Below are 27,792 nucleotides of genomic sequence, written 5' to 3' on the forward strand. Positions count from 1 at the left end.
AGCTGGTCATGTTTGGGGTCAATCTCTGAAGAATAATCCCCATTTTCCAGATCCTGGTAATTTTGGATGGTGCAAGACTGAATCAACAACCATCTGGCAACCACTTTGGATGACTAAACCACCGGCCGGTGTGGCTTGTAGAGAAATTATTAAGTGTGGTTGTGTGAAAGGTTGCCGAGGACAGTGTCACTGCAAAAAAGCCCAACTACTATGCACAGCTCTCTGTAAATGTGGAGGGTTTAACAGTGACATTTAAAAATTAAAATTTCTAACGCGATTAAAATTGAACTTCAGTTTTTTTATCTTTCTTTGAAAATGAAAATCCAACTTGATAATGTTGAAAATAACTAGCTTAAATATTATTTAAGTAATCGGTTTTTTCGCCACCTAATATATTTCAAATGGTTATTGAGGGTTTTGAAAAAAAAAATATTGCTACATTTTTGTAAATTCATAAGCAAATACGCGACAAAAATACTTTATACAGTTTATACCTAACCCCCGAATGAATGAACGCACCTTCCTCGTCTCTCTTGAATCGGCTTCTTAGGGACCGTTCATTAGAGATTTTCGAAGGTCGGGCGTGTTAAAATGTTTGTCACACTTCTTACGTCACATTTTTTAATGCCTCCAATCTTTATTCGTTTTAGAATATCTTTATGCGCTTGTAAACCAATTTTCATGCTTTTAACCCAACCAGACTAAATTTGTTTTTAAAAAGGCACCCTCCCCCTCTCCCTTAATCATTGAGGTTAACAGCTGATGTAAAACGCGTCAAAGAGGGACTATCACGTGATTGTAAAGCGGTTCCTCACATCAGGTAATTGGTTGTGAGCCGCCCCGCACCGGCGTTTCCCCCAGTCCCCACATCAGAGTCTGAAGCCCCCGCTGGGTTTGATAGCACAAGCGATCGTACCAGTTGCAAAGGAGCTGTGATTGGCCCAATTGTATCACCTGCCGGATAAGGCTCAATAACACAGAAATAGGAAAATGCATTAACACTGTTTTCTCCGGGGGGCTGTGACGTCAATAACAACTTTCCCAAATAAAAATTCAATGGTCCGCTGACCTTTTTACAGACCCTTAAAACAGTAAAAGGTCAAAAAGAGAATGAAGAGTAGTAGCTTTATAACTTGAAAATTCTCTTAAATTCCTCTTAGTCCCTTATGCTCCCCTTTTCTCACTAATCATGAATCACTAAAAGTAAAATATAAACGGAGGAGTAAGTTTTGTTTCTCGCGAGATTTAGCCTAGGCCACGGAAAAACTTTAACATTTTTACAGTTGTTTCTTGCTGATGACAATAGCTCAGACATAACTATTATTAAATTTATCATATACCAACTTCAAAGCTGATGGTTATGGGTTTAGGCAAAGTAGTCTAATAATTTAACAAAACAACAAATAGTGCGGGCAGCGTCCCGCAGTCGCTCATCAATGGGTTGCTTAATTGTAACTTAAAGAAGCCAAAAAACATTAAATTTGACAAGCTCTGCATTGGAACTGCTACACGTAAAATGTTCTGAGATCCCATTCACAGCCAAGATTTGAATATAATTTAGTACAGTTCCTTTATATAATGTATACCTTCACTTGGCTATAATATTGGTAATATTATTATTATTATTACTATTATTATTATTACTATTATTATTATTATTATTATTATTATTATTATTATTATTATAATTATCTATTTTTTGCTGTGCTATAGCCAAGTGAGTATTTTTTTATATAAAGTGTATAAAATTTAAAAATATTTATTTGAAACTTGGTCGTACGTGGGATCTCTGAACCTTTATGGTGTAGCAGTTCCAAAGCAAAGCTTCGCATATTTTTGCACGTTAGTGTTTTTGTTAGGATCTCTCTTCTTTTCATAGGTATAGTTTTTAAAGTGATTTCAGTATTTTTAAATTTTTCCTTTATATATTAAATACTAATTAAACCCCAAATTTTAGGTTTCTACCTCTTTCTAGAAGTACCTCAGATTTTCAATGATCGGTCAGTGAAAATTTGACATGAGTTGGTTTTTAAAATATACATAGATAACTGTAGCAACCGAGCTGTGGCTCATTTCGTGGCTGATGACATCATTGGTGGTATTGAAACATGTATTGTAAGTCAAAGTAAATGGTGCGGTACAGTTTTTGGATGACTAGGTTTACAATATGATTAAAAACTTCTTTCCAATGGAATTATAGGTTAATGGCCAGTTTCTCTATGTAAAATTGAGATGCTATCCTTCAAACGCTCAAGCAGTTATCAAGTTGTAGTAGTTATGGATGAGTTGGATGGAAATATTTGAGGGGGTGGTTGTGAATGTGCTGTAGGGTAAGTAAACATTGTGCATGGATTGCACCAAAAACAAGAAAATTTCAATAAGCCTAAATTGCTCACTGGGGAAATTTCTAACAAACCTGACAATGATGGAGAACATTCCGTAGTTGATAATAGCATCAGTTATAACGAGTTTGACCCTCGACATCCTGATGATAGAACGCCAGACGAGCAAGCACGCTTGAAGTTAGCTGCGATGGCTCTGGCAGCCATTTTTCCCAAAAAAGAGCAACACATTTATGGTAATTTAACAATGATGCTCATGAAAGAGAAGAAACTACCACCGTTGCTAACATTACTTTACAGACCTCGTAAGGAATTTAAAAATTCGTGCCTATTTATGGAAGAAAAAATTTAATTTAATTCCTTCTTTTTCAATGTAGGTTCGGTTCCCATAGAAATTGACGACTCATCAATGTATTTGTTTGTGAAAAGCCAAACTCCATCGAGGGAAACAGTAGAGTACATTGAGAAGGCTACTATTAGTCAGTCTTCGAGTCAGCTGTGGAAAGATCTTAGAAGAGGAAGAATAACTTGTTCTATCTTTGGAAGTATTTTAGCCTGCAAATAAAAGAAGTTTCCAACGTCTCTAGTTGACAACGTTTTAAACCCATCTTAATTGGACAGGTTATAAAGTTTAGTTTAGAAATAAAAAAATCCCATTAAAATCAGTAATTTTTGATATTATTTTGAAGCTATACAAAATTGCCTCCAGCGATTTTAAGAGGGAGAAGATTAGAATCAGTGGCTCGGAAATGCTATGAAGATAAATTTCATGTTTTCATTGAAGCTAGTGGGCTGTCCTTAATGGAAGAGTATTCTTTCATCGGAGCTAGCGGTGACGGAATAGTTAGTGGCAGGAATGAAAAAATGATAGGAGTCCTGGAAATAAAATGCGCTAGTGCTATTAAAGGAACCGACATAACAAAGATGTCAATACAAGATATGGTGGATAATTTCCCAACTTTTTTTCTTAAATCAATGAATGGAGAAATTAAGCTGGATAAACAAGTTGGAAAAACCAAAATATTACCTCTCAAACTTATTTACCTAGATATGGAATTATTTCTCTTTTTTTGAAGTAAAAATTTACGAATTATTGAAGTAGTATTCCAAGCATTGCGAATATACAGTAAAGCAGACGAAATTTTACATCCAATAAGGATAAATCTTGGACACATGGAAATCAGTCAATGGGGAAAAGAACAGGAAATGAAGTGTATAATTTTGGAGAGATATAACCTTTATGTGTTTGTAAAGGCCCAATTGTCTACGCTTCAGCTGTTTACTTTATATACTCATAGCAACATTCACAACTGGTTTGCAAGTGTAAACACTATCGTCTTGTCTCACCTCAACAATATTCTTAAGTTGCCAACATGCGTGTTAAGGTTAAATAACACCAAAGCTGATTTGTGGCTAGACGCACTGAACGTCTTGCGCACTATAAAAAGAATGAAAACTCCGTAGCTAATACCCGTTTACCATTAACCCTTTCACTGGTCTAATTGCCACAATGGTCTTTTCTTCTTTTATAATATTTACACCTGATTATTTAAACGTGTATTTAACTTTCGGCTCACTCTGAACCGTTAATGTCTCTTCAATACAGACACGAAAATCAAAACTCTTAGCTTACTACACCTTGGGCCTCAGTTATTTACTCTTTAGTTCACAAGGCCTATTACGGATCATACTTGATTTAACCGACAGAGTGTAAGCCTTAGCGTTCTTCTTGATATAACTATATACAGATGTAGTATAGCTTAAGTAATATATAAACAGCCATTTAAAATAATAATATTAAAAAATTTCCTTGGAATATCAAAATGAAAATGAGCTTTCAAGTTACAAAACTACTAAAGGCATCGTAATTACGAAAAATACTTCCACATATTCACTTTATTTTATGGAAAAAGGGAATATTAAGGTTCTGGATGATTTCTTAACACATCAACGCAAGGCTAACTGCTAACGCGACGCACTAGTGTAACAATGGACGGACACAAACAGACAACAAGTTGGGAAACCAAAATAAACCTCTCCGAGTCGAGACGAATTTACTTTCCAAACACAGGTCCACCATGGACGAACTAATACTGAAGGACGGATGGCAGATGGAGAAAGTTGAAAAATACTTGTTGATTCGCCTTCTAGCAGCAGATAGTAGCAAACCGGATAGTGGGGGAATCAACGTTCTAACGAGGGAAGCAGCTAACGTCTTATTTTGTCTAGATGGTGCTAGCGTTTTCCGAGATTTGACTCCGCATTTTCATAACCCCCTCCATTTTGGAGCTGTAAGCTTTACATTGGTTTTTTTGTCGCTTAGTAATGGGCTGCCATTGGTTCTTCAGTATTACTTCGTCCATGGGTCCACCAGCCAATGAGAAAACCGGAAATACGTAGCTCAAATTGGCGGGATGTCGCGAAGGCCATTTGTAAAGGTTTAATCGTTTAACATTTCCTTGTGTATGCTCATAAGTCTAATGAGGACCTAATATCTATCACTTAAGTGTGTATTTAACTTTCGGCTCACTCTGAACCGTTAACACCTCTTGTAAGAGAACACGAAACAAGGTCAATTCTAGTTTAAATCTAGGGTATCTGGTTTCATAGGCCCAATCGCTTCAACACTTACAGAGAGACGAAGTATTAAAATCCATATTATGTAGTGAAATTAAAAGTTGCGTTTACACTATATATAAATGTAGTAAAGCTGAATTAAAAAGTAAACACCAAATTTGAAATGTTAATATCAAAAGATGTTCTTGGAATATTGAGATGAAACAGAGCTTTATAGCTACACAACTACTAAAAGAATCGTATTGCCGAACATTATTTAAAATATTTCCATTTAATATTCTGCAAAAAGGAAATGTTATCGTTTTGTAAGAGATCTTATCATCCTACTCGCTTTATATTAACTTTGATATGCGTGTAGTGTTTCGATTCAGATGCAATCTTCATTACTCGTTCAATATAAACTCTCACTTGTGTCACTTCAAAGAAATAAGTAGAAATAAGTTTATCTTAAATGATTAATTAAATGTAAATGATATTAATTATTTTAATCGCCAGTAAATAACTTTAAAAATAGTTAAATCGTTTAAAATAAAGTTGTTCCTATTATCTTTCGAATTTTTGCTAATATTGACGTTTAAAGTGAAGGGTATCCCTCTTGCCCGCTTTCTTCAAATTTTGGGGTATATATACGATTCGTTTCCATTATAATAATAGATAAAAACGCACTCGCGTGAACCGATGGTGGAAGCCATGCCATTGGGAGGCTAGACGTTTCTCGTAACCCTAGCCGATCGCCGCGTATATCTTGAAACCAAATGATGACGAAGGAAAAGAAGCCAGAATGTACTGACTGGCGTCCATGTGGAATGGACAGAGACCTGAAGATGGTGGTGCATAGAAGCTGGTGTCAATGTGGAATTGACGAAGAACAGAAGATGGTGGCTCATAGAAGCTGGTGTCAAGGTGAAATTGACGAAGAACAGGAGATGGTGGTGCTTGGAAACCAGCAAGTACAAACTAGTGTCCATGTGGAGTGGATGAAAACCAAAACTGGTGGTGTGGGAACTCAAGTAGAATAGCCAGCGGAGACAAACACAATTTTCCAAATTTCCGTGAACTGTCAATGCAGTCCGGAAATTGGGAACACGTTTGCTCCGATTTGTAATCTGCGAACGCGGTCACGTGGGGTCTGACAGACAGACAAACAGACAGACAGATAAGGCCGGTGTAATACCTGTCCGTGACGTCATCGTCACTCGGAGAGGTAAAAACATAGACTGCTTTTAAAATCTTTCCGTATTAATTTTGAGTTGAGAAACAAAATTATCTTAAATATTAAAATAAATATAATTAATATTAAATATTTTCTTCGTTAGTTGTTCGCCATATTGAGCGTTACATCGTTTTGATAAATAGCAATTAAATAATCTTGAGAGACTTGACTAATATTGGCGTTTAAAATGAAGTATACGCCGGTTGCTTCGCCCTACTCAAGTGGGTAGTATATAATGGTGTCGAACTACAGTTAAAAGCAAGAACAACCGCAATTGCGAAAACCTTTGGTGGACAACCCACCCTAGGGAGGCTAGACGTTTCTCGTAACCCTAGCCGATCGCAGCGAATGTCTTAAACCCAACGATGACGATGGAGTTAGAAGCCAAAGAGACAGATTAATGTCTATGTGGAATAGACGGAAGACCAGTAGATGGTGGTGTTTAGAAGCCAGTATGTACAGACTGGTGTCCAAGTGGGATGGACAAATACCAGAAGATAGTGGTGATTAGAAGCCAGTATGTACAGACTGGTGTCCAAGTGAGATTGACAAAGACCAGAAGATGGTGGTGATTAGAAGCCAGTATGTACAGACTGGTGTCCAAGTGGAATGGACGAAGACCAGAAGATGGTGGTGATTAGAAGCCAGTATGTACAGACTGGTTTCCATGTGGGATGGTCGAAGACCAAAAGATGGTGGTGATTAGAAACCAGTAAGTACAGACTGGTTTCCATGTGGGATGGTCGAAGACCAAAAGATGGTGGTGATTAGAAACCAGTAAGTACAGACTGATGTCCGTGTGGGATGGACAAAGACCAGAAGTTGGTGGTGTGAGAACTCAAGTGGATGAGCCATTTCCGTGACTGTGAATGCAGTTCGGAAATGGCGAACACGTTTGCTCCGATTTGGAAACTGCGAACGCGGTCACGTGGGTGATATCACTTAGCAGGGTCTCAAACACAGTTATAGGAATAAACGCCGTCATGAGTCTGGCGGAACAAACGAGCTTAACCGAGTCGTATGGCAAACCGCTGCTGTTAGATAGGATCGAAAGACAGCGGAAACACGAAAAATAGTTAAATAACTTAAAATTAAGTTTAATTACCGGTAACGGAGGACGTTAGAAGTCCATCTATGTCCATCGTCTTAATAATAAAATTGCTTACCCTCTATCAAATGTTTCTTAACTGTTTCATTATCTTTGAGACACAAATCCACATCAACAATATCCCAAAGAAACTGATTTATCCATTTCACAAACAAAAAAAGCTGGCCTTCATTTGTTTTCCCAATTTTAAAATCCACAAAGAGACCTTGTGCAGACATTTTTACATTATGTGCCCATTAAAGATTCTTTGATGGTGCTTCTCGGAAATAACGAAGTGCAAAAACTCCTAACGTATCCCAAGCCTACCTACAAAGATGATGGAAATCAAGTTCTCAGTGACAATTCTGACGGGAAATTATTTTGCCAAAAATATCTAGCTAATGAAGACAAATCGATCCAACTGCTAATTTTTCTGGATGCTTTTGAAAAGTTGAATCCTTTGAGATCAGTTAAGTCGAAGCATAAAATTTTAGGCGTGTATTTTACACTTTTTAAAAACCACCGGAGTACCGTTCTACGATAAACCATATTCAACTTGTAGCGCTGTGCAAAATGAAATACATCAAAGATCATGGGATTGATGCTTGCTTAAGAATGCTTATAAATGAACTAAAGAGGCTTGAGATCGAGGGGATCTATTTAAAAAATGGAATATTCCTAAAAGTACGGTTGCTCTGCTTACTGGGAGACAATCTTGGTCAACACGAAGTAGGTGGATTTCAAATGAATTTTTCGAAGGGATTTATTTGCCGATACGGTGTTGAAAAATCTGAGGAATTGTGCATCAACGACGCGTTTTAACGTAGAACCATCAAAATTTACGATGAAGCCGTAGCTGAACTTCGGAACAATCCGAATTTAAAGTCGTTTAATGGGATCAAAACAAATTATCCTTTTAACGAATTACCAACATTTCACATTTGTGCTCCAGCTATGGCACCCTGCCTTAATCATGACTTGTTTGAGGGGGTGGTCGCGTACGACATCTATCAGTTCTTAACTTATTTTATTGAAGAAAGGAAGTGGTTCACATGGAACAATTATAACTGGCTTGTGTCGCAGTTTTCATTTCAAGGAAATGACTCCGGTAACAAGCCATGTCAAATAAATCCCGGGAACCGAAAAGTTACTGGCGATGCTTCCCAAATCTGGTGTCTTCTGAGATTTTTCTCTGTTATCCTTGAAAACAAAATTCAAGACTTTTGTGATCCAGTATGGGAATTGTATATTCAACTAAAGCGCATTGTGGAAATGGTTACCAGTCCAAAGATTTCAAAGAATGGCGTAGCGGCATTAATGTTTATGTTAGCCGAGTACAAAAGACAACTATTAAAGTCTTTTACTAGCTATACCCTAAAGCCCAAACACCACTACCTAATTAACCATTACCCTGAATTAATTTTGCAATTTGGACCCCTTATAAGACTATGGACCTTAAGATTCGAAAGTAAACACAGTGTTTATAATAAAATGGCTTTGAACACGAAGAATTTTCTAAATATTACAAAGACATTAGCAGAAAAACATCAGTACCAACAAGCGTACTATTTGTCTGGCTCTCCATTTCCTATTGAAATTGAATATTCGAAGTCTTTTCCCTTTGAAGAAGAGAACTTCAACGAATATGTGAGAACACAAGCAAACGAGCTGGGATTTAAAACGGAGAATACTGTATGTACTGAAAAAGTTAATATTAAAGGAACCACCTACGAGCAAGGAAAATTTTTAGTTTATGAAACGTCTGACGATCATATGCTTTTGGGCAAGATAATAACCAACTTTGTTAAAAATGGAACTGAACCATACCATTTGATATCTCTGCATAAAACCAACTATTTGTCATGTCTACATGCTTATGAGCTTTACGATATATGCACAAACAAAATTGCCAGCAATAAAAGCTTGGTCGACTACTACCCTCTCTCCGGTTACTATATTTCGGGGAAGGTACTCGCGACCCTCAAACATGATGTCTTCTACCGATGATAACACGCTATACTTTCTGAACTATTGTCGATTTTAAAATTAAAGTACCTAAATGTTTAATGTAATTTTGTGGAACTTTTTAAAATTTATGATAACTAAAAGTCCAATAGAAATAATTGGAATTTCATTAAAAATTAATGGATTCAACTAAAGACCCTATCAAGTAAAAACTATCGGGAAAATTAAATGAAACAGAAAGATAATTGCATAACAAACCATTTCTAAAACCTAAAACAACTACCGGAAGTAATAAACCGAACTTTGAATTGATTACGAAAATTTAACAGCTTATTTGCTGCAAATTAATATTTCAATTAGTGAAGGTTTCCCGAGGGTGTACTAAAACCTACTAAATCTCGATATTAGCTGATAAGAAAAATTTGAAATGTAATAAATTGTCAACATATTTCTTAACTATGGATGTTTATTTTGATTGGTTCGTTCTTTAAATTCAATGAGATTATCAAGCATTTTTCTTCTACCCTAAACAAACTTCCCAAAGCCTTTTTTAATTCCAGTAAAAGTGATATTTTTCTGAAATTTTAATACGTAAAAATGTTTCACTTCCTATAGACTAATGAATCAAACTGTTCTTCAAATGTTGGGGAAAATGACGTCACTGACGCATTGATGCAAACTATTTCCGATTATTGCGAATCATTGTCCTCGGAAATAGTTTCCAACATAATTTTGGAATTAAAAGAAATTGGCGTTGACGCTGTAAATGACTTGGAGTTCGTAATCGAAGATGACTTGAAGAAAAAAGAAACACTGAAGCCAGTACATATCAGGAAACTTCTGCAACTGGTGGATTCAATTAAAAAAAGTGCGTTCTAAAATTGTTGGGTTGGGTTTTACATGATTTCAATGCAATTTATGAGTCATTCATATATATTGTAATGATTAATTTGATTTAGAGAAAAAATTAGATTTGAATCTTTCGGGTTCTTCGGGATCCGACCAATATATAGATCAGCAAAATACGAGCTCCTCTGCAGGTATTGGAAATGTATCTATTTCATAGGTAGTCGAAATTTTAACTAAAGATATTGAAAACATGATACCTGATATTTATTCCTTTACAGAATGACCACTGTATTCCGACAGAGGGTAATAAATGGCTCGATATGTATACCATTTTGGATGACGTTTTCCCAAAAAATGTACAAAATACCTTGGCGAAAGGGAAAAAGCTTAATGAATCAACGAAACACGTTATCATAAGGAGTCTATTCACAGATATACTTAAGAAGTGTGAGCGTCCAAGCAGGAGCGATATGCGCCATGTAGCGAAACTTTTTGTTGCAAAATACCCAAACGCGATTGATGATAAAATTGATGGGAAGCGTTGTGGAAATGGCTATGAAACCTTTCTAACGCAAATATTTTATAAATTGGACAACATGTCCAGACGATCAGAAAATTTAATGCCAGCTGTCAAGAGGAGAAGCAGCGACAAAATCTCCTGGCCAAAAAGACCTCGCGAAACCGATCCGTCAAATCCTAATTTTGAGCCGGAAATTAATGACGTACAAACTAAAAGTTAAGAGGTGTTATTAGATGAGATGAAGACTGAATATTTGAACATAAATCCGGACTACAATCTCGTCAAAGAAAAAATGAAAATGAGGGTTTCGCTGCAAAGATCACATATCAACAAAAACATGACTGTTGGGGAACTAAAAGTGAATTGGCCCTTTCTTTTTGAAGCCGTTGGGCTGATCATTCACTTGAATGCGCTCTTAGTGGTCAATATTAACGATCGGTTCATTGCATTTTTTCAAGAAAAATGCAATCAGATTTTAAATTACTTTGCCAAAAGCACCAAAAACAAGGTAAATACCATCATCACTGAGCTGAAAGACCATAACTTGGAAGACAAAAATCAAGTTAGAGTAGCAGCAATTGTTCATCTTTTAATGGATTATTTTAAAGAAGATCCAAAGAATATATTTCCTGTTTTTGAGGTAAATAATAGTAAAATAATGGTCGCTTTTTTAAAAAAAGGAAAGTTTTGATTTTGCATCCAACTAAGAAATAAAAAATAATTAGCGAATGTTGCTTACAATTAGTTTTATCAGCGAGTCTAAAGAAAGGTCGAGGGGCAGGTCACTCCCATTATTAATATTTCACTCTTGTTCAGTTAAATCAGATTTAATCATGATTCAATCGTGATAATGAATTAAACTCATTAAACATCGATTAAATTGATTAAAGGTGGAATACATAAACGTCAGACGAAACGCAATTTAGTACAGGCAAAGGCAGGGCGTTGTGTGCACAACGCCCTACCTTTGCCTGTACGAAATTATGTTGCGTCCGACGTTTATGAATTCCACCTTTAAATCACGACCTAATAAGTCAATCGGATTTAATCCTCCTTATCATGATTAACTAGATACAATGAAGAATAATTACATTTATTAAACCGTGATTAATTCTTGATAAAGCTAACATTTATTAAACAGCGATTAATTCTTGATAAAGCTATCCTTAGGTTCGAAAGGAAAACGTAAAATTCAGATTTAATGGGACGAAAAATATAAAAACCAATTTTCCAATTTTTTCAGGCCGGAACTCTTAACAGCGATATAGAGAAGAAGTTACCCTCTAACCCATGTTTCATAAGCATAGGTATTTAATTCAAAATTGTATTATCTATATATTGTTTTTATTAATGTCATCTCTTTCACAGGAGGAACTTTGGGAAAAAGCTAATCACTATATGCTATCTGTAAACCGTATTATTGTGAATGATCACATCGCCCCTGAAGATTTATGCACAGGACTTGCATGTTTCTTTGGCTTGTACTATGTGTTAAACATACAATACCCAAGCTCTTCAGCGATTACTTTGGAGTTTTTTCAAAGGTATGTTTTATCGTAGCGTGGCTTTTTGGCTTATATGCTCTTGACCATAGATAAACTAATTTGTTTACTATAATCTGCACTCAGTCATTTGGTTAAGCTCTATTGTCAAGATTCTAATTTCAGAAAACTGAGCAAAATAGTACTTATATTCTGTTTCTTTATAGATGCACTAGCTGTTACCCGCGGCGTCGCTCGCGTGTAATAAGAACTACCATCAAAATGATACAAAGAATGTGTAGATTTTACTGATGACTAATATTTTTGTAGCATCCTAGGAGCGAAGGCACTCGGCGTTGCCCGTCAGCCCGTCGGGACATTTTTTATTACTTTTCACGCGGACATTATCCCATAAAGAAGGGTTTTTTTAGTTTTTGGCCGCCATTTAAAAAGATGGCAACAAATCGAACCCAAAAGAGCATTTAGTCTGTCTATAGGTTAAAGGAAACCCGTGTACTAAATATCTGTGAAATCGGTTGAAACGCGCGGACTTTGTTGCATAGAGAAGAGTTTTTACATTTCTGGGCGCCATTTTTTAAGATGGCGGCGGATTGCAAAAATCTTTCTTAGTACGCGCCTACTTCTTATGAGTAACGTTCCTGCAAATTTTCAGCCTTCTAGGGCAAGCGGTTTGGGCTGGGCGTTGATTATCTGTCAGTCTGTCAGTCAGTCAGTCAGTCAGTCAGTCAGTCAGGACTTTGATTTATATAGATATAGATTGCAAAAATAAACCCAGAAAATCCAAAGGACAAAGTCAACGTTAAAATAATATTTTTGATTAATAAAATGTCCGAATACGACTAGATGTAAACAAATGCTTTCAGTACGATATTTCAACTTGAAGTGACATTATAAAAGTTCCACAATGTTTTGGTTTTAAAGTAGTTTGGAAGTTTTTCTTTATTAAATCTTTTATGATACAGTAATTCAGTTCTTTCTTGGTACAAACCACCCAACGACCCTTACCGATTTATTTTCCTACAAAATTATCAGTATTTATTACACGATGAAATCGTTTAGACGACGAAAGTGCTGTATTTAGAAATAAATATTCATGCAATATTTCAGAATTTTTTTCTTTAGAAAACTTGTTCTGCAATATTTATTAAAGAAACATTTAGTAGATTATACAGATTATTAGGTTTAGAGGCTCACTTGAATTTGTAGTAAGTACGGAATGCAATATTTCATGGTTACCGATTCATCTGTTATTCCTACTTAAATATATTATAAATATTACATAATTCAATACTATTGGGGATGCAGTTTGTCTGTTGTTAGCACGGAGTATTTCTGTAAGTATGACAGAGTTCAAGAATTTATGGTTACCGATCCTCCTGTTTTCTCTACTGATATATTATGTAATTATTATTTAAGAGAATGTTTTTGCGGCTGCAGTTTGACTGTTATTTACACATATTTCAGTAATTATGACAGAATTTAATAATTTATGGTTACCGAACCGCATGTTTTACTTACTGAAATTCTTTGTAAAAAGTACGTAAATTAATAATTGCGGGTCTACAGTTTGCATGTTTTGTTCACAGAATACTTCTGCTCTTATTACAGAATTCCATACTTTACTGTTACCGAAATGCCCGTTATAATTACTAAAAGATTTGTAAATATAACATAATTAAACGTTTTCTGGGATGCAGTATGTCTGTTAATTCCACAGAATATTTCTGTTATTATGACAGAAATCAATATTTTACGGTTACCGATCCGCCTGTTTTCTCTACTGAAGTATTATGTAAATATTACATATTTAAATGCCTTTGGTGGCTGCAGTTTGCCTGTTATTCCAACAGAGGCTTTCTGTTATTTTTACTGGAGTAAATATCTTCCAGTTTACCGCTTGTCTGTTGAAAACACGGTTTCTCCTCAAAATGTTAATCTCAGACTTACTTGTAAATAACACTGAATATTTATGGACTCTTAAGTTGCCAGACATTTTCTGTAATTTTCACAGGCTATTTTTCTCTCAGTGTGGCCTCGTAAGCACCACCATCTTCTGTTCTTCGTCAATCCCACATTGACACCAGCTTCTAAGCACCACCATCTTCTGTTCTTCGTCAATCCCACATTGACACCAGCTTCTATGCACCACCATCTTCAGGTCTTTGTCCAATCCGGCTTCTTCCCCATCGTTATCGTTTGGTTTTAAGATATACGCGGCGATCGCCTAGGGTTACGAGAAACGTCTAGCCTCCCAATGGCAGGGCTTCCACCATCGGTTCACGCGAATGCTTTTTTATCTATTATTATAATGGAAACGAATCGTATATATACCCCACAATTTCAAGAAAGCGGGCAAGAGGGGTACCCTTCACTTTAAACGTCAATATTAGCAAAGTTTCGAAAGATAATAGGAACAACTTTATTTTAAACGATTGAACTATTTTTAAAGTTATTTACTGGCGATTAAAATAATTAATATCATTTATATTTAATTAATTGTTTAAGATAAACTTATTTCTATGTAATGACACAAGTGAGAGTTTATATAGAACGAGTAATGAAGATTGCATCCGAATCGAAACACTACACGCACATCAAAGTTAATATAAAGCGAGTAGGATGATAAGATCTCTTACAAAACGATAACATTTCCTTTTTGCAGAATATTAAATGGAAATATTTTAAATATTTTTCGGCATTACGATTCTTTAAGTAGTTGTGTAGCTATAAAGCTCTGTTTCATCTTAATATTCCAAGATCATCTTTTAATATTAACATTTGAAATTTGGTGTTTACTTTTTAATTCAGCTTTACTACATTTATATATATATAGTGTAATCGCCTTTTTTATATTCATTAGATAATATGGGTGTTAATTCTTTATCTATGCACAAGTGTTGAAACGATTGGGTCTGTGAAATAAGATACCCTAGATTTAAACTAGAAATGACCTTGTTTCGCCTCCTCTTATAGGAGGTGTTAACGGTTCAGATTGAGCCGAAAGTTAAATACACCCTTCAGTGATAAATTTTAGGTCCTCATTAGAATTATTGAGGATACAAAGGAAATTGTTAAACGCTTAAGCCTTTGCTAAAGACCTTGGCAATATTTCGCCAATTTGAACTATGTATTTCCGGTTTTTCTCATTGGCTGGTGGACTTGTGTTTAGAAAGTAAATTCGGCTCGGAGAGGTTTATTTTTTTCCCTACTTGTTTCTACTTGTTTAAAAAACAGTTTAAAACAACAAATCGTGTTTCAAACAATAAAAATCACAACTTTTTTTTAACTAAATTTCTGCCAACACTGTTATGCATGGAGTAATAACAAGGTAAGGGAAGTAAATAATGATGTTTAAGGCGTGCCAATATGGTGCTTACTGAATTTCAAGACGTGAAAATGGCGTACCTAACTCTTTCAAGACGTGCAAAATGTCATTATAGACATCCGAAATGTCGTGTCTATTAAAGTTCAAGATGTGCCTAATGTCGTTCAAAAAGTGCTAAATATCGTCCCTAATGAAGTCGACATCCTTTACACTGCTCATTGTAATGATGAAATTCCCAAGGACTTCCATGGAGTATTCAGTGACAATGAATACCAACCAGCTACTGTACATGCAGAAAATCAAACACAAACAAGTCCGTGACCAATAAGTACCATTTTCCTTGAAGGTAGAAAAGATCCATCGCAACAACCTTCCAAGGTCTGTCTGGAAAGTCAGTCGGACAAAGAGGCTCATGATGATTGTTTGCTTCTTTAATACAGTTTGGATAGGTCTTTACTTTCTCCTCGATTTGTTTTGAAATGCCAGGCCACCAAACGGATGCTATGGCTCTCTCTCTCTACATTTGCTGATGCCTTGATGTCCGTGATGAATTCGCTCAAGAATATCTCTTTGTAATGTGTCTGGAATAATGATTCTAGATCCTTTCATGAGGAGGCCTTGCTGTAACGTTATCTCTTCTCGGAATGGATAATACATCACCACGTTCTGCGGGATTTTCTTCTTTTGCGGCCACCCATCGGTTGTGTACTGGGAAAGTTGCTTGCAAGTGGTATCCTGTTTTTGTTTCTCCCATATCTCGGCCAATCTTACATCAGATGCGGGTATGCCCGACGTCACTAGTTGAACATGGGCAGCAACTTCGTCTTCTAGCTCGTATTCACCCACTTCTTGTAATGGACCTCTTGACAATGTATCGGCAACTAGTAGTTCTTTTCCCGGCACGTATTGAACGTCATAGTTGTATCGCATCATTCTTATTCGAAAACGTTGTAGACGAGGCGACAAATCATCTAACAATTTCGTCTGCATTATTGAAACCAGCGGTGTGTGATCGGTTTCTATAAGGACTTGGATTCCCAGGACGTAGTCTTTAAAACGGTCGCAAGCCCACGTCATAGCTAACGCTTCTTTTTCGATTTGTGCGTATTTTTGTTCTGCTGGGCTGAGTGTTTTGGACGCGTACGCAACTACCCGAAGTTCCTTGTTGGATTGCTCCTGTCTGATGACTGCACCGATTCCAAATGACGAAGCGTCTGCGGATATTACTGTTCTCTTGGATGGGTCAAACATGGCCAAAACTGGTCTGGTTGAAAGGATACGTTTGATTTCTTTAAAAGCTTCCTCTTGTGGATCCGACCATAACCATTGATTTTTCGTGCTAAGAAGAGCATTTAATGGTTGTATTACATCAGCCATCTTCGGAACGAATTTAGCCAAGTAGTTGGCCATCCCCAAGAATCTTCTTAGCTCAGTAACGTCGTGCGGCACCCTCATGTGTACGATCGCCTTGATTTTATCTTCATCGGGACTAAGTCCATACTCGTCTATCGTGTGTCCAACGAATTTCACTCGTGATACTGCGAATTTACACTTGACTGGATTCAACGTTATACCGGCCTCTTCCAAACGACGTAGAACCGCCCTGAGGTTGACATCATGTTCCTGTTTGGTTGAGCCGTGGATTAAGATATCGTCCTGCAGGTTAACTTGGCCAGGCGTTCCTTCGAGAATTGTATTTATTTGTCTTTGAAAATGTTCGGAGGCCGAACTTAATCCAAACGGTAGTCGATTGAAGTAGTACCGTCCAAACGGGGTAATGAATGTTGTGAGTAGAGCGGGCGGATTCTTTCTCCAGGGGTATTTGCCCGTACCCACTGTTGGCATCAAGTTTTGAAAATACCGTCGCGCTAGCTAGCTGTCCCAAAAGGTGATCGACGGCCGGCAACTGAAAACGTTCTCGGTTTGTAAAGTCGACGCAAATACGAAGATTTGGAGGCGTCTTCTGATTCCCCTTTTCTGATTTCTTGAGTACTATAACCATGGGAGCGCACCATTCTGTCGGTGCCTCTACTTGTGTGATTACGCCTTTCGAAACCATTTGATCAAGTTCCTTCTTAGTGCCTTCCATTAGAGCTATAGGGACTCTACGTGGAGTTGACAACGCAAAGGATCGAGCATCGGGTTCCAACCGGATCTTGTATGGATTTTTCATTTTTCCAAGTCCATTGAATAAGGAGGGAAATTCTTTGATAGGGTCTACTGGCGATTCTTGTATTGAATCTTGCGTCTCGATTGCAGCTATTTTCTTGACAATTCGAAGATCTTCACTCGCTGATAATCCCAAGAGTGGTACTTGTAAATCATGAATGACGTAAAGATAATCCTCTTTGTCAGTATTCTTATGACGCAGGTTGACTCAAAGTCTTCCTTCTGTAGTAAGTTTCGTTCTTCCAGGACCATATAGTCTTTTGTCTGATGGACTTTGGACGTGACTCAGTGATGACTTGTATAACGATAGAGGAATGACATTCACATCTGCTCCAGTGTCGACCTTGAATTGGATATTGATTTTATTTACTTCAACATCAACGGTCCATTTTCTTGTTAGAGTGTTTTCAAGAACATCCCCGTGGGCTGTACTGGTAGAGATCAGTGCTGAATTCTTGAAACAACTGAGTAAGTCCGTAGTCATCAGTTTCCTGGTCTTGGTGGTTTTGGGTTGATATTGATCCCAAAAATACTGGCTCTATATCTACTTCATGGATCTGTTGATTACGACACATCTTGGAGTAGTGTCCTATTCTGTCGCACCCATAGCATTTGGCGCTTTTGGCTGGACAACTGTTTCGGTCATGTGTTTGCGAGGCGCCACAACGGCCGCATCCCTTGCTGAATTTGTTTCCGCTATTAGAAGTTAGAGTTTTAGTATTGTTTCTCACCGGTGGAATGTGCTTGACTGGTTTAGGTTTTGACTGACGATGTTGAGGTCTTGGTTTGGCCTTCTGATAGCTTTGACTTTGTATGCGATCAACATTTTTAGATTGTGTTAAACCTTGAAGATCCATTTGTTCTCTCTGTCTATCTTCTAAACTTCGCACTCTCTGAACTGTTTGCTCGAGGGTTAAGTTTTCATCATAATGTAGTCTTTCTGATAGAGCCTTGTGACGGATGCCAACGACTATCCGATCCCGTAACAACTCATCCTTGAGATTGCCATAGTTGCAATGTTCCGCCAAGGAATACACTGCCGTGATAAATTCGTCTGCTGATTCTCCTTCTCGTTGGTATCGAGTGTTGAATTTGGCACGATCGTAAATTATGTTGCGGCGAATGATGAAATGGCTTTCAAATTTGGCGAGTACTGCTTTGAAATCTTTTGCCGTTGCCGCGGATAGTCCAAAGGAATCAAATATATCGTCTGCCTTGTCACCCATTAAATATATCAGAGCGTTAACCTGTTCTTCCTCGGTTTTAGCACTGAGGCCTGAGGCACGCCGAAATCGTTCAAAACGTCTCTTCCATACCGGCCATTCGCTTGGGCACGTGAAATTAAAGGCATCTGGTGGAGTGACTTGGAACGCGGAAGAGGTCTGCGCTGTAGGAATCGCCATTGGTAGCTGTTTGTGGTCCGCACTCCGAGAAAAACGTCCGAATTGCTGGAGGATTGTCTTTGCAAACCAATTATAGAACTAAGCCTTAGTCTATACGTTACAAACGCGAGCGAATTTTCGCTAATAAACGCGACTATAACGCGGTCATTTAACCCGAAGTAAAATTTTCCGACTATTTACCATCCCATTTCTGACAACAAGTTGTATTTTCTGTTCTTTACTGGAATAATCGGACAGCGATAAACTTAACTAGAGAGTGTGCAGCCAGTATGGAGTATTTCAAGATGGCGGCCACTCAAGGTCGAGGGGGCGGGTTTTCCCGTTCTCCTCACTTTACCTGCCAATATTTGATTGATTGATTATTTTTAAATCTTACGTAAGTCATTAAGCCTTTCTTTGATATACAACGCGTTAAGTTGTTTTCTAACGTAGAGTTCCAAAACTAATCTTTCGAGATCTTTAGTTTTGACTTTAAAGGTATGATAAGTTTCTTCCGTGTTTTCTAGGGGTTTTTCAGGCGTTTTTTATTCAGTCTTGATTTTTATATTTTTAGTGTACGTTTCTGGCTCATCAATGGTAAAGGGTATGTTTTTAGTAGGCCCACCTCTGATGAAATTACATTTAGAGAAATGTTTTAAATGTTCTTCGTAAGGGTTATCGGTCGGTTTCCAGGCTAGCAAAATCCCGTTGCATTCGAAACATTGTACTAGATCATCGGTATGTAACGAATAAAAATCCGCTCTACTTAAAGCTTTTTTATAGTTTTCATCTTGTGGCCAGGAGTAAAAAGAGTGATATCTTTGCAGCTCGGAGTTCATGATGCTGAATGAATATGAGGATAGGATTATCTGAGTTATATCCCCCTAAATTTACTACCCCGTTTTATACTTTCCCCTTCCTTAATATATGAAATAAAAGAAAACAGTATTAAAAAAAGGATGACGCATTTATTTTTTAAAAATACAAAAGAGATTACAAAGAGTATTTGTTAACAAAAGGATTAAGTTAATCTTTACGGGCGCGCTTCAACATGTTTGTAACAATGACGTCATTTTTCAACCGATCTCGTCCAAACTGCTTCATGAATGATTTGTGACTCTTTCTTTTTGTTCTTTGTATTAAATACATAATACAATATAGTCCGCATGTCGAACTTGACAAGTTTTGAAGTCTTCTTTTGTTAAAGGACCATTTTCTTGAATTTCTTTTAACAAATTCTTTAATCGAGGGGAGAAAGTTCCCTAAAGCCAGTGAGTCAAAATAATAACCCCTTCTGTTTCCATCAAAGTAACAGCATACCCAGTGGGACCCGTCTTTATAGTGATTGTCTAAATTTATTATAATAGATGAAGGAAACTTGTCAATTTTTTCGGGTAATAAATCACTTGGGTAAACACCTAGGAAATGTGGTGTGAATCGTAGAAAGCGTGTTATCTGATCGGCGTTCATTATTTGTTTAACAAACGATTGACACGTTTCTATTTTTATCTATTTGTAACAAAGCCTGGAATTCGGCTAATACGATACAACTAAGAGTAGTGGGTGTGGGTTTTTCAAATCCCAATTCTAATCTTAATTGTCCTTGCTTCGTGGGACTCCAATGATCTGAATGACTCGCGTAACCGTCAGGTGTTAAGTCTAAACAGAAAATGGCGTAACCCGAGGCAAAGTCGTCCATAGAGATATTGTTCCCCTTGTCATTGTAGTGGCAGTTTGACCCCGAAAAAAAAGTGTAATAGCTTCGGACAAATTGCTTTTTACTGTAGTTGGGTCTTAAGGCTCTGGATGGGTATTGTTCGGAATTGATGAATGCTGCTAGATGATTGACATTAAAATGTCCAAAGTCGAAAGGGTTACTATCCAATGTTCCATTGTAAGCAGTATGCTTTACAATAGCTACTGTAATCCTTGAGGGCAGGGTACCCAGGTAGATGTTTCCGATTGATGTGTTTAAGATATTAGGCGAGATTGTAAATATTTTAGTTTCCGTTCTAGTGTAACTATATTGGGCTGGTTTAATACTTAAGGCTTGTTCATGAGCAATTAGAATTTTAGGGGCTAATTGCAGCTTTAAGACGTATAATATGGCTTCCACGATGACGGGTTTATAACCAGTGCCTGCCGCGGGAAGTTTCCCCATAAGACAAAAATTAGGTTTGCTTCTGTGTAATTTTAATTTCATAGAAACGCCGTTTATCAGATATCGAGGGATTTTAAACATGTCTACGTAAAGGCTGGAATACATCTCAACTTCCTCGGATAATGCTGTAAGTTTCTGTCGTTTAACAAAACCCATATTTTCTGTAAGCGAATCCATACTTCCACTTGTATCTTTGTAAAACAAAGAAGCCCCCAAATGAGATTCTTTATTCGCCGGACCGTATGACGTCAGAGCCGAAAGCAAAGCCGTGTACGCGTAGTTACTAGCAGCGGGTGTTGTTGTGCAATCGCCCAGCTCCAAATCGACACGCTCAAATTGACTGTGTTGGAAATTATTTACGGGTCCAACCTCGTCAGTGGCTGTTAAAGCGGTTCCATCCTCATTTACAATTTTAGTTCTGGTGTACAGCATTGTTAAGGCTGTATCCACGTATTCGCTACCGCAAGACGTTACTTCAAATTCAATAGGTTGGTCACCTTTCAAGGAAGTCAAAGGTTGATACGGAACCCATTTGGAATTTTCGATGGCCGTTTGAAGGGGAGGGGTGGCGAAAATATCGAAACCAGTACTGCAAGCTTCGGCCATTTTTTAGGGAGAGAAAATATCGCGAACCGTTTTGAATGAAAGTTTACGTTTATCTGATTTAAATTTGTTTGTGTTGCTTTGTTTTATAGATTTCTTTCTCTTTGGTATTTTTTTCTTTTTAGCTAGACTTTTCTTTTTTTGGCACCCCATCTACCGCATTGTTGTTGTACATCATCCAGCGTTTCGGTGAACCTTCTTTTAGCGGAAGTTTTCAGATCCTTTCCAGCGGCGACATCGTTTATAATCTCTGAAGATGTGCCCAGAAGCTGTTTACCAAGAACTTTGCCCCTTTATTTAAGAAAGGTGATACGTATCTTCCGAAAGATTTCAAGAAGGACCCTATCCCTTGTCCATTTTGGCCGTGGCCGTGTTGTCCTTGTTTGCCGATGTAAAAACTCAGACCACCACCAAACATCGCTTGTTGAGTATAATAATCCGTGTAGACACATCTTTTGTTATCTAACGCGTTGGACTTGCGCATCTTAAATGAGCTTTACAGTGCAACAGTCCAAACTGAAATAAAGCCGGTTCACCCATGTGATCCTTTATATAAATGCCAACCTCGCTAATATAATGTTTTGACAAAGGGATGTAATGGGGTGAGACTAAAGTAAGGCACACGGTATCCCCGTGTTTCTTGTCTTCGATGGGTATAATACGTAAGAGGGGGGCGTGGATGTTACCGACAATTTCCCCTTCTACCAGGTCGCAATAAATATATAATTGAGATGGTACGTGGTAGATTAATCTGGCTGGTCTATCGCTCAAACCTTGTATATTGAGATGGTCTTTGTACCCCAAGATGTCGGCTAATGATTTGTGGGTCTTGAAGATAATTTTTGTATCACCAGAAGCATCGGTATTTAGTTTTACATGACCCGTCGTTTCATTAATATGAAATAAAGAAGCTGTTTTTTCGCATACTTTGGAAGTATTGATAGTTTCCACAACGTGGTTTAGTGATTTGTAATGACCAGCCGGTATATTATGCAGTTGATAGATTTCGTATCTGGTCAGTTTTGTATCTATCGTTCAACTTGGTATGTTAAGTCGCATGACTTGGGGTTTTTAGGTTTTTTAAAGTTGCCATCATCCAATGAATCTTCAGGTGTTTTTCTCTTATTGGTTTTGTATATTACATTGTAGAAGCTGTTTGTATACAGGGTGTATCTGTAGGAGCGGAAGTATTTGGGTTCCTGGGGCCAATATAAGACGAAACTGTTCTATGACATTTAGTCGTACGCCAAGCCATTTGGAAGTTACTTGAACCTAACACTTGCTAGTTTGCATAAATCACAGCATGTTGACTTCGTCTAAAACAGTAGGAATTAAGTTCAAGATATGATGATTATGCAAATTAGTGGTTGCCAGCTAAAAGAAAAAAAGCCTCATAGCCATAGAGTTTGTAGTAAATTTTTAAGGAGTAGAAAGTTGTACAGTTGGTGACTCATAAAGGAACATCAATGTAAAACAACATGTTACGATTTAGTGTGTTGAAACAACTGACCGATACTAACGGTAAACTGACAGCGATAAGTAGCGCAAACTATTAAGGAACACCGACATTTTGCTACATTCTTCAAACAATCGAAAGGTTGCATTTAGTTTAAAGATTAGGTTAATGTTGCAACTTATCGAAATCGGTATTCGTGAATAAATGTTAGTGGACGAATGTTTGGCTTGGGATGTTGGGCAACGCCTGTTAAAACTGAGCAGTAAAATGCATTATTTGCAAAATTTAACCCTTATAAAAATCAACAAATAATGATGAAACCTAAATGTTGAAAATGAAATAAACCCTTATAAAAATCAACAAATACTGATGAAACCTAAATGTTGAAAATGAATTAAAATTTTTTATGGTTCAAAGTGACCAGAAAAGGGAACATTCCTTTCTCCAAAAAATTGAGTGAGGGAGTAAAGGCATTTTTCTTGGTGCCTCACCCGTAACAAATTAGGTACGCTATGTTGAATAGCGTGCTTAGAAGTGGGCTTCATGAAACCTAGCATTCCGTCTCAAGGTCACACACTACTAACCTGTTCAAGAAAGGGTTGAAAGGCTCGTTATTGGCCTACACTGATTACGAGGTACCACCAAAAGTAATAGCAGAGAAAAAATTTTAAGAAGAAATTTTCGTTCTTAACCTCGGAGCCGAGCGGATGACCGCAAATAAAACTAAAGAAAATTCGAGAAAAAACCAAAAGTGGAGGGTTAACTTAAAACTAAGAAAAAACTTCGCAAATAAATTAATAAACGATTAAACCTTAGTAAATTTGCAGACCACCCTAAAACTTTAGACTTATGTTGTTTACTAACTGGTAGCAATCTGCCAGCGTTGAGAACGACAGGAGACATACGTGCAATGCGAGATGCAATGTAATGTACCCATAAGAAAATGTACATTCTTACTCCTTAGAATTATTCTATGAAAATTTCCATTAAAAACGGTAAAAAAGGTACTTCTTTTAAAGGTTCAAAGTGTTTTAAAGCATGTAAAAAATAATTTACTAATATAATGGAAAAAAGACGTCGCCGGATATGTAGTCTTGTACATTAACCAAAATGAACGCTTTAACAACCTTTCGATTGTTTGAAAAATGAAGCAAAATGTCGGTGTTCCTTTTTAGTTTCCGCTAGTTATCGCTGTCAGTTTCCCGTTAGTATCGGTCAGTTGTTTCAACAAACTAATCGTAACATGTTGTTTAACAATGATGTTTGTTATGAGTCACCAACTGTACAACTTTCTACTCCTTAAAAATTTCCGATAAACTCTATGGCTATGACGCTTTTTTTGTTTTAGCTGGCAACCACTAATTTGCAATAAGCATCCTATCTTGAACTTAATTCCTACTGTTTTAGACGAAGTCGACATGCTGTGATTTATGCAAACTAGGAAGGGCTAGGTTCAAGTAACTTGCAAATGGGTTGGCGTACGAAAAAATGTCATAGAACAGTTTCGCCTTATATTGGCCCCAGGAACCCAAATACTTCCGCTCCTACGTCCATTTCAGATACACCCTGTATATTATCTCTACTAACGAAATTTCCCACTGTCCTTGTAAATTAATAGGATCCGGTAGTTTAGTGATGTAGCTACCCATAGTGTTATTAGGGTAGATGTCCATACTAGCGTCGCTAGGTAGCGTTAAATAGAATTCAGAATTTCTCGACATTTTCGGCTGTTACCCGAGAGTTCTGTGATTTAGGTAAACCGATAAACGATACAAAATATTCTAATTTCCCTTAACGTTTACGTTTCTTGAGTATGGAGTCTATCTTTAACAGTTTGGGCTCCACTGTTCGAATGAGCTGATTCGAGTAAAACAACCCGCTTATATGCTTGTCGTCCAAATCTTTCAGACGATATAACACTGGTTTTCTGAAACTCAGAATAGAGGAAATGACAAATACTTCCGTCGAGAAATTAGGTTCATAACCTTTAGAAAATTCTGGTTTAAGCTTACTTATTCTTACAAAATCACCAACACGAAATTTGACATCTTTTTTAGTGGGCTTATTACTCAATTCAGGCTTGTAAATGTTTTTGTAGACTTCCAGAACGTTAGATGGGGAAACATTATCGGGTGCCATTTTTATTACGGAGTGATAAGAGGCATTGTAGCCTTTAACTATGTCTGGCAAATGATCTATATATCTATGAGAATTGAAATGAGTCAACATTTTGAATATTCGATGTTTTAAAGTTTTAATTAATCTTTCTACAAAAGGACAGTGGAATTTTTCTGACGTCATAGAACCGTATTTGATTTTATTTTTCTTTAGAAGTTTTTGCGTACTTGAATTAATAAATTATTTTCCTAAATCGGACCAGATGGCTTTAGGTTTGCTTTGTTCGATGATTATTTCGAGAGCTTTCGTAGCTTCGGCAGCGTGTTTTCTTTTCATGGGTACCACAAAAGCTTTTCGGGAAAAGCAATCAATGCCTACCATAAGGTATCTGTAGTTATCGTTGTACTTGGCGATTGACCCCAGATCAGCTACATGAACTTCGACTCTATCCGAGATGTTAAATACAGGGATTTTACGTCTTTTGAATTTATTTATAGCCGTTTTATGTAGTGTGTAAACGTCAGTGGCCTCTAGAATGGCTTTGACATCGTTTCTCGAAATATCAAGATGTTGAACCGCCCTGTACAAGGGTGCTAAACCCGTGAACCCTGACCTGTGTTTGCTGTTGAGATAAGTGTCCTTTAAGATTTCCTCTTTTTGGAGCTGCGATAGACCTCCCATACTGTACCCTTGGTATTGAAAGGTTGTTTCTTTAATATTAAGGGGCTGGCTTTATTGTCAAAGGTTAATCTCTTCTTCGCTCTTAAATACGACCGTGGTCGAAGCCTATTTTTTAAGGGTGCGGAGAGAGGCGATTTCTTGATTGATGAGGGCGGTGCTAAAAGAGGCTTTGATTTACTTTTAGGAGGTAGAAAGTTTTGAACAAAAGGTTCAAATTCTGTCCATCCCGTAGGGGGAATCCCCATAAGCGAACGAGTTACCCCGTGCTAGTTGAACTATATCAGAATCAGGGATCTTAAGGTCATTCACATAAAGAACCCCCGCATCATCCCAGCGTATGCTATGGGCGTTACTTGTCAAATGATCAAATATCTTTTTCGCTGCCCCCCTATATTTCAGTGGAAACATATTAATCCAGGTGTCGTGTTTATTCGATGGGCGGGGGGTTTCAAGATGCTCTGGTATCGTTTCAGGGCTTCCTCGTAAAAAACCCATTTGGTTCTTTCATCTAAAGTGGGATTTGAGATAATTAGGTTCATCTCTTTATCCAACTCTGATAACACTGCATTGTTTTTTGAAATATCATTGTTTGTTGTTATTAATTGACGGGGTGGTGGTGGTGGTGGTGGTGGTGGTGGTGGTGGGGGGTCAGGACTTTGTTCGTGTTGCTGTTGCTGTTGTTCCAAAGGCACTAAGGTCATTTTATTAGCGTAAACTAACTGTTTATTCATTTTGCAAATAATCCGCCTAAAAGGCTCGAAATTACAGGAAAAAGGACGCTAAAAAACCACTTCCGGTTTGTTTAGATAAAATTGCTCTTTTGTCTTTCCAATGAATATTTTTGCAAGCGATTTTTCGAATATTTTTCTTATGCTTACACAGTTTATTATAAACGTCTGGTTTCAAATTGACTGCGCCTTGTAAAGCGTTTTGACAACACTCGCTAATTGAATCAATAATTTCTCTATTAGAATTTTTAAGAATAGCTAATCTTTGCGGTTTTTTTAATTGCCCCAAAGCGGCTATTGAATTGATATTTTTAGCTGGTAAACTTTTTTTCTTTTTATTCAACGATGTTTTCTTGACCTTTCTTGGTGGTGACATCGTAAAGAATGATTGAATTTAGGAAATGTTGTTTAATTATATAGTTTTCTTCTTGGGAGTATAGATGACGATCTGTTCTCCCGGTAAAATATTTGTTCTAAACCTTAAATCGGAATGACATTTTTGGGTTAAATCGCAAAGCAAATACCCGTGCGGTTTTTCAGTCGCGTCCAAATAACATTCTACTATAAATTTAGAGTTGTTGGGTGCCAATTGTTTAGAAAGGGCCACTAATTGCATAAGATACTCTTACTGTTTTCATAAGAATCATGTAATGAGCGTTTAAGGAAGCTGTTCTCAAGTTTTTTTCAAATATATTTTGTAAAAGGGTAATTACGAATAATTTACTATGATGCGATTGTTTAGTAAATATTTCGGATAAAATATTATTTTTATTTTCTAACATAAGATCATCTAATACGATTAATGTTGTTTGAGTACCATCGTATATAGTAACGTCGGGTAAACCTTGACGCATAATTACACCCATTTCTTTTAATTCATCGTAACCATTCTGATATATACTATAATGCCAAACAACTAAATCAACTTTAGGTTGAAACATTTTATCCTTATTTTCTATTATTCTTTTACATAAAACTGTTTTACCTGATCCCGAAGGACCAAAAATAATTAAGTTTCCAGGTGTAGTGAATGGTATCATGTCTAATACTTGAATGAAACAAATTTGTAATTATCATTCATACTTAAACACGATTAATTAAAACGCGCGCACGT

At 37.1% G+C, this 27,792-nt stretch overlaps 1 protein-coding gene across 1 annotated transcript; it reads right to left on the reverse strand.

The window, feature by feature from the left end:
• Window positions 1–15,881: 15,881 nt before the first annotated feature.
• On the reverse strand, window positions 15,882–25,950 carry LOC149685499 (uncharacterized). Its single transcript, XM_089871037.1, has 5 exons — window positions 25,648–25,950; window positions 22,260–22,523; window positions 18,083–18,958; window positions 17,242–17,739; window positions 15,882–17,186 (listed from the first exon to the last, which is right to left on the reverse strand). The coding sequence occupies exons 1-5, from the start codon at window positions 25,948–25,950 to the stop codon at window positions 15,882–15,884; spliced, it is 3,246 nt and encodes a 1,081-aa protein (XP_089727163.1).
• Between the last annotated feature and the right edge of the window lie 1,842 nt (window positions 25,951–27,792).

Source organism: Phalangium opilio, unplaced genomic scaffold, assembly GCF_054372755.1.
Source record: "Phalangium opilio isolate 3A_F unplaced genomic scaffold, DU_Popi_V2 ptg000032l_1, whole genome shotgun sequence".
Lineage (NCBI taxonomy): Eukaryota > Metazoa > Arthropoda > Arachnida > Opiliones > Phalangiidae > Phalangium > Phalangium opilio.

Bases quoted from the DNA above. Each gene is read 5' to 3' on its own strand.
- LOC149685499 (XM_089871037.1), bottom strand. From the start codon at position 25,950: ATGGGAGGTCTATCGCAGCTCCAAAAAGAGGAAATCTTAAAGGACACT. The intron at 22,524-25,647 runs GTAGGCATTGAT...ATTATCTTCAAG, and splicing joins ATAACTACAGATACCTTATG to ACCCACAAATCATTAGCCGA. The intron at 17,740-18,082 runs GTATTTTTGGGA...CTGCGTCATAAG, and splicing joins ATGAAGTAGATATAGAGCCA to AATACTGACAAAGAGGATTA.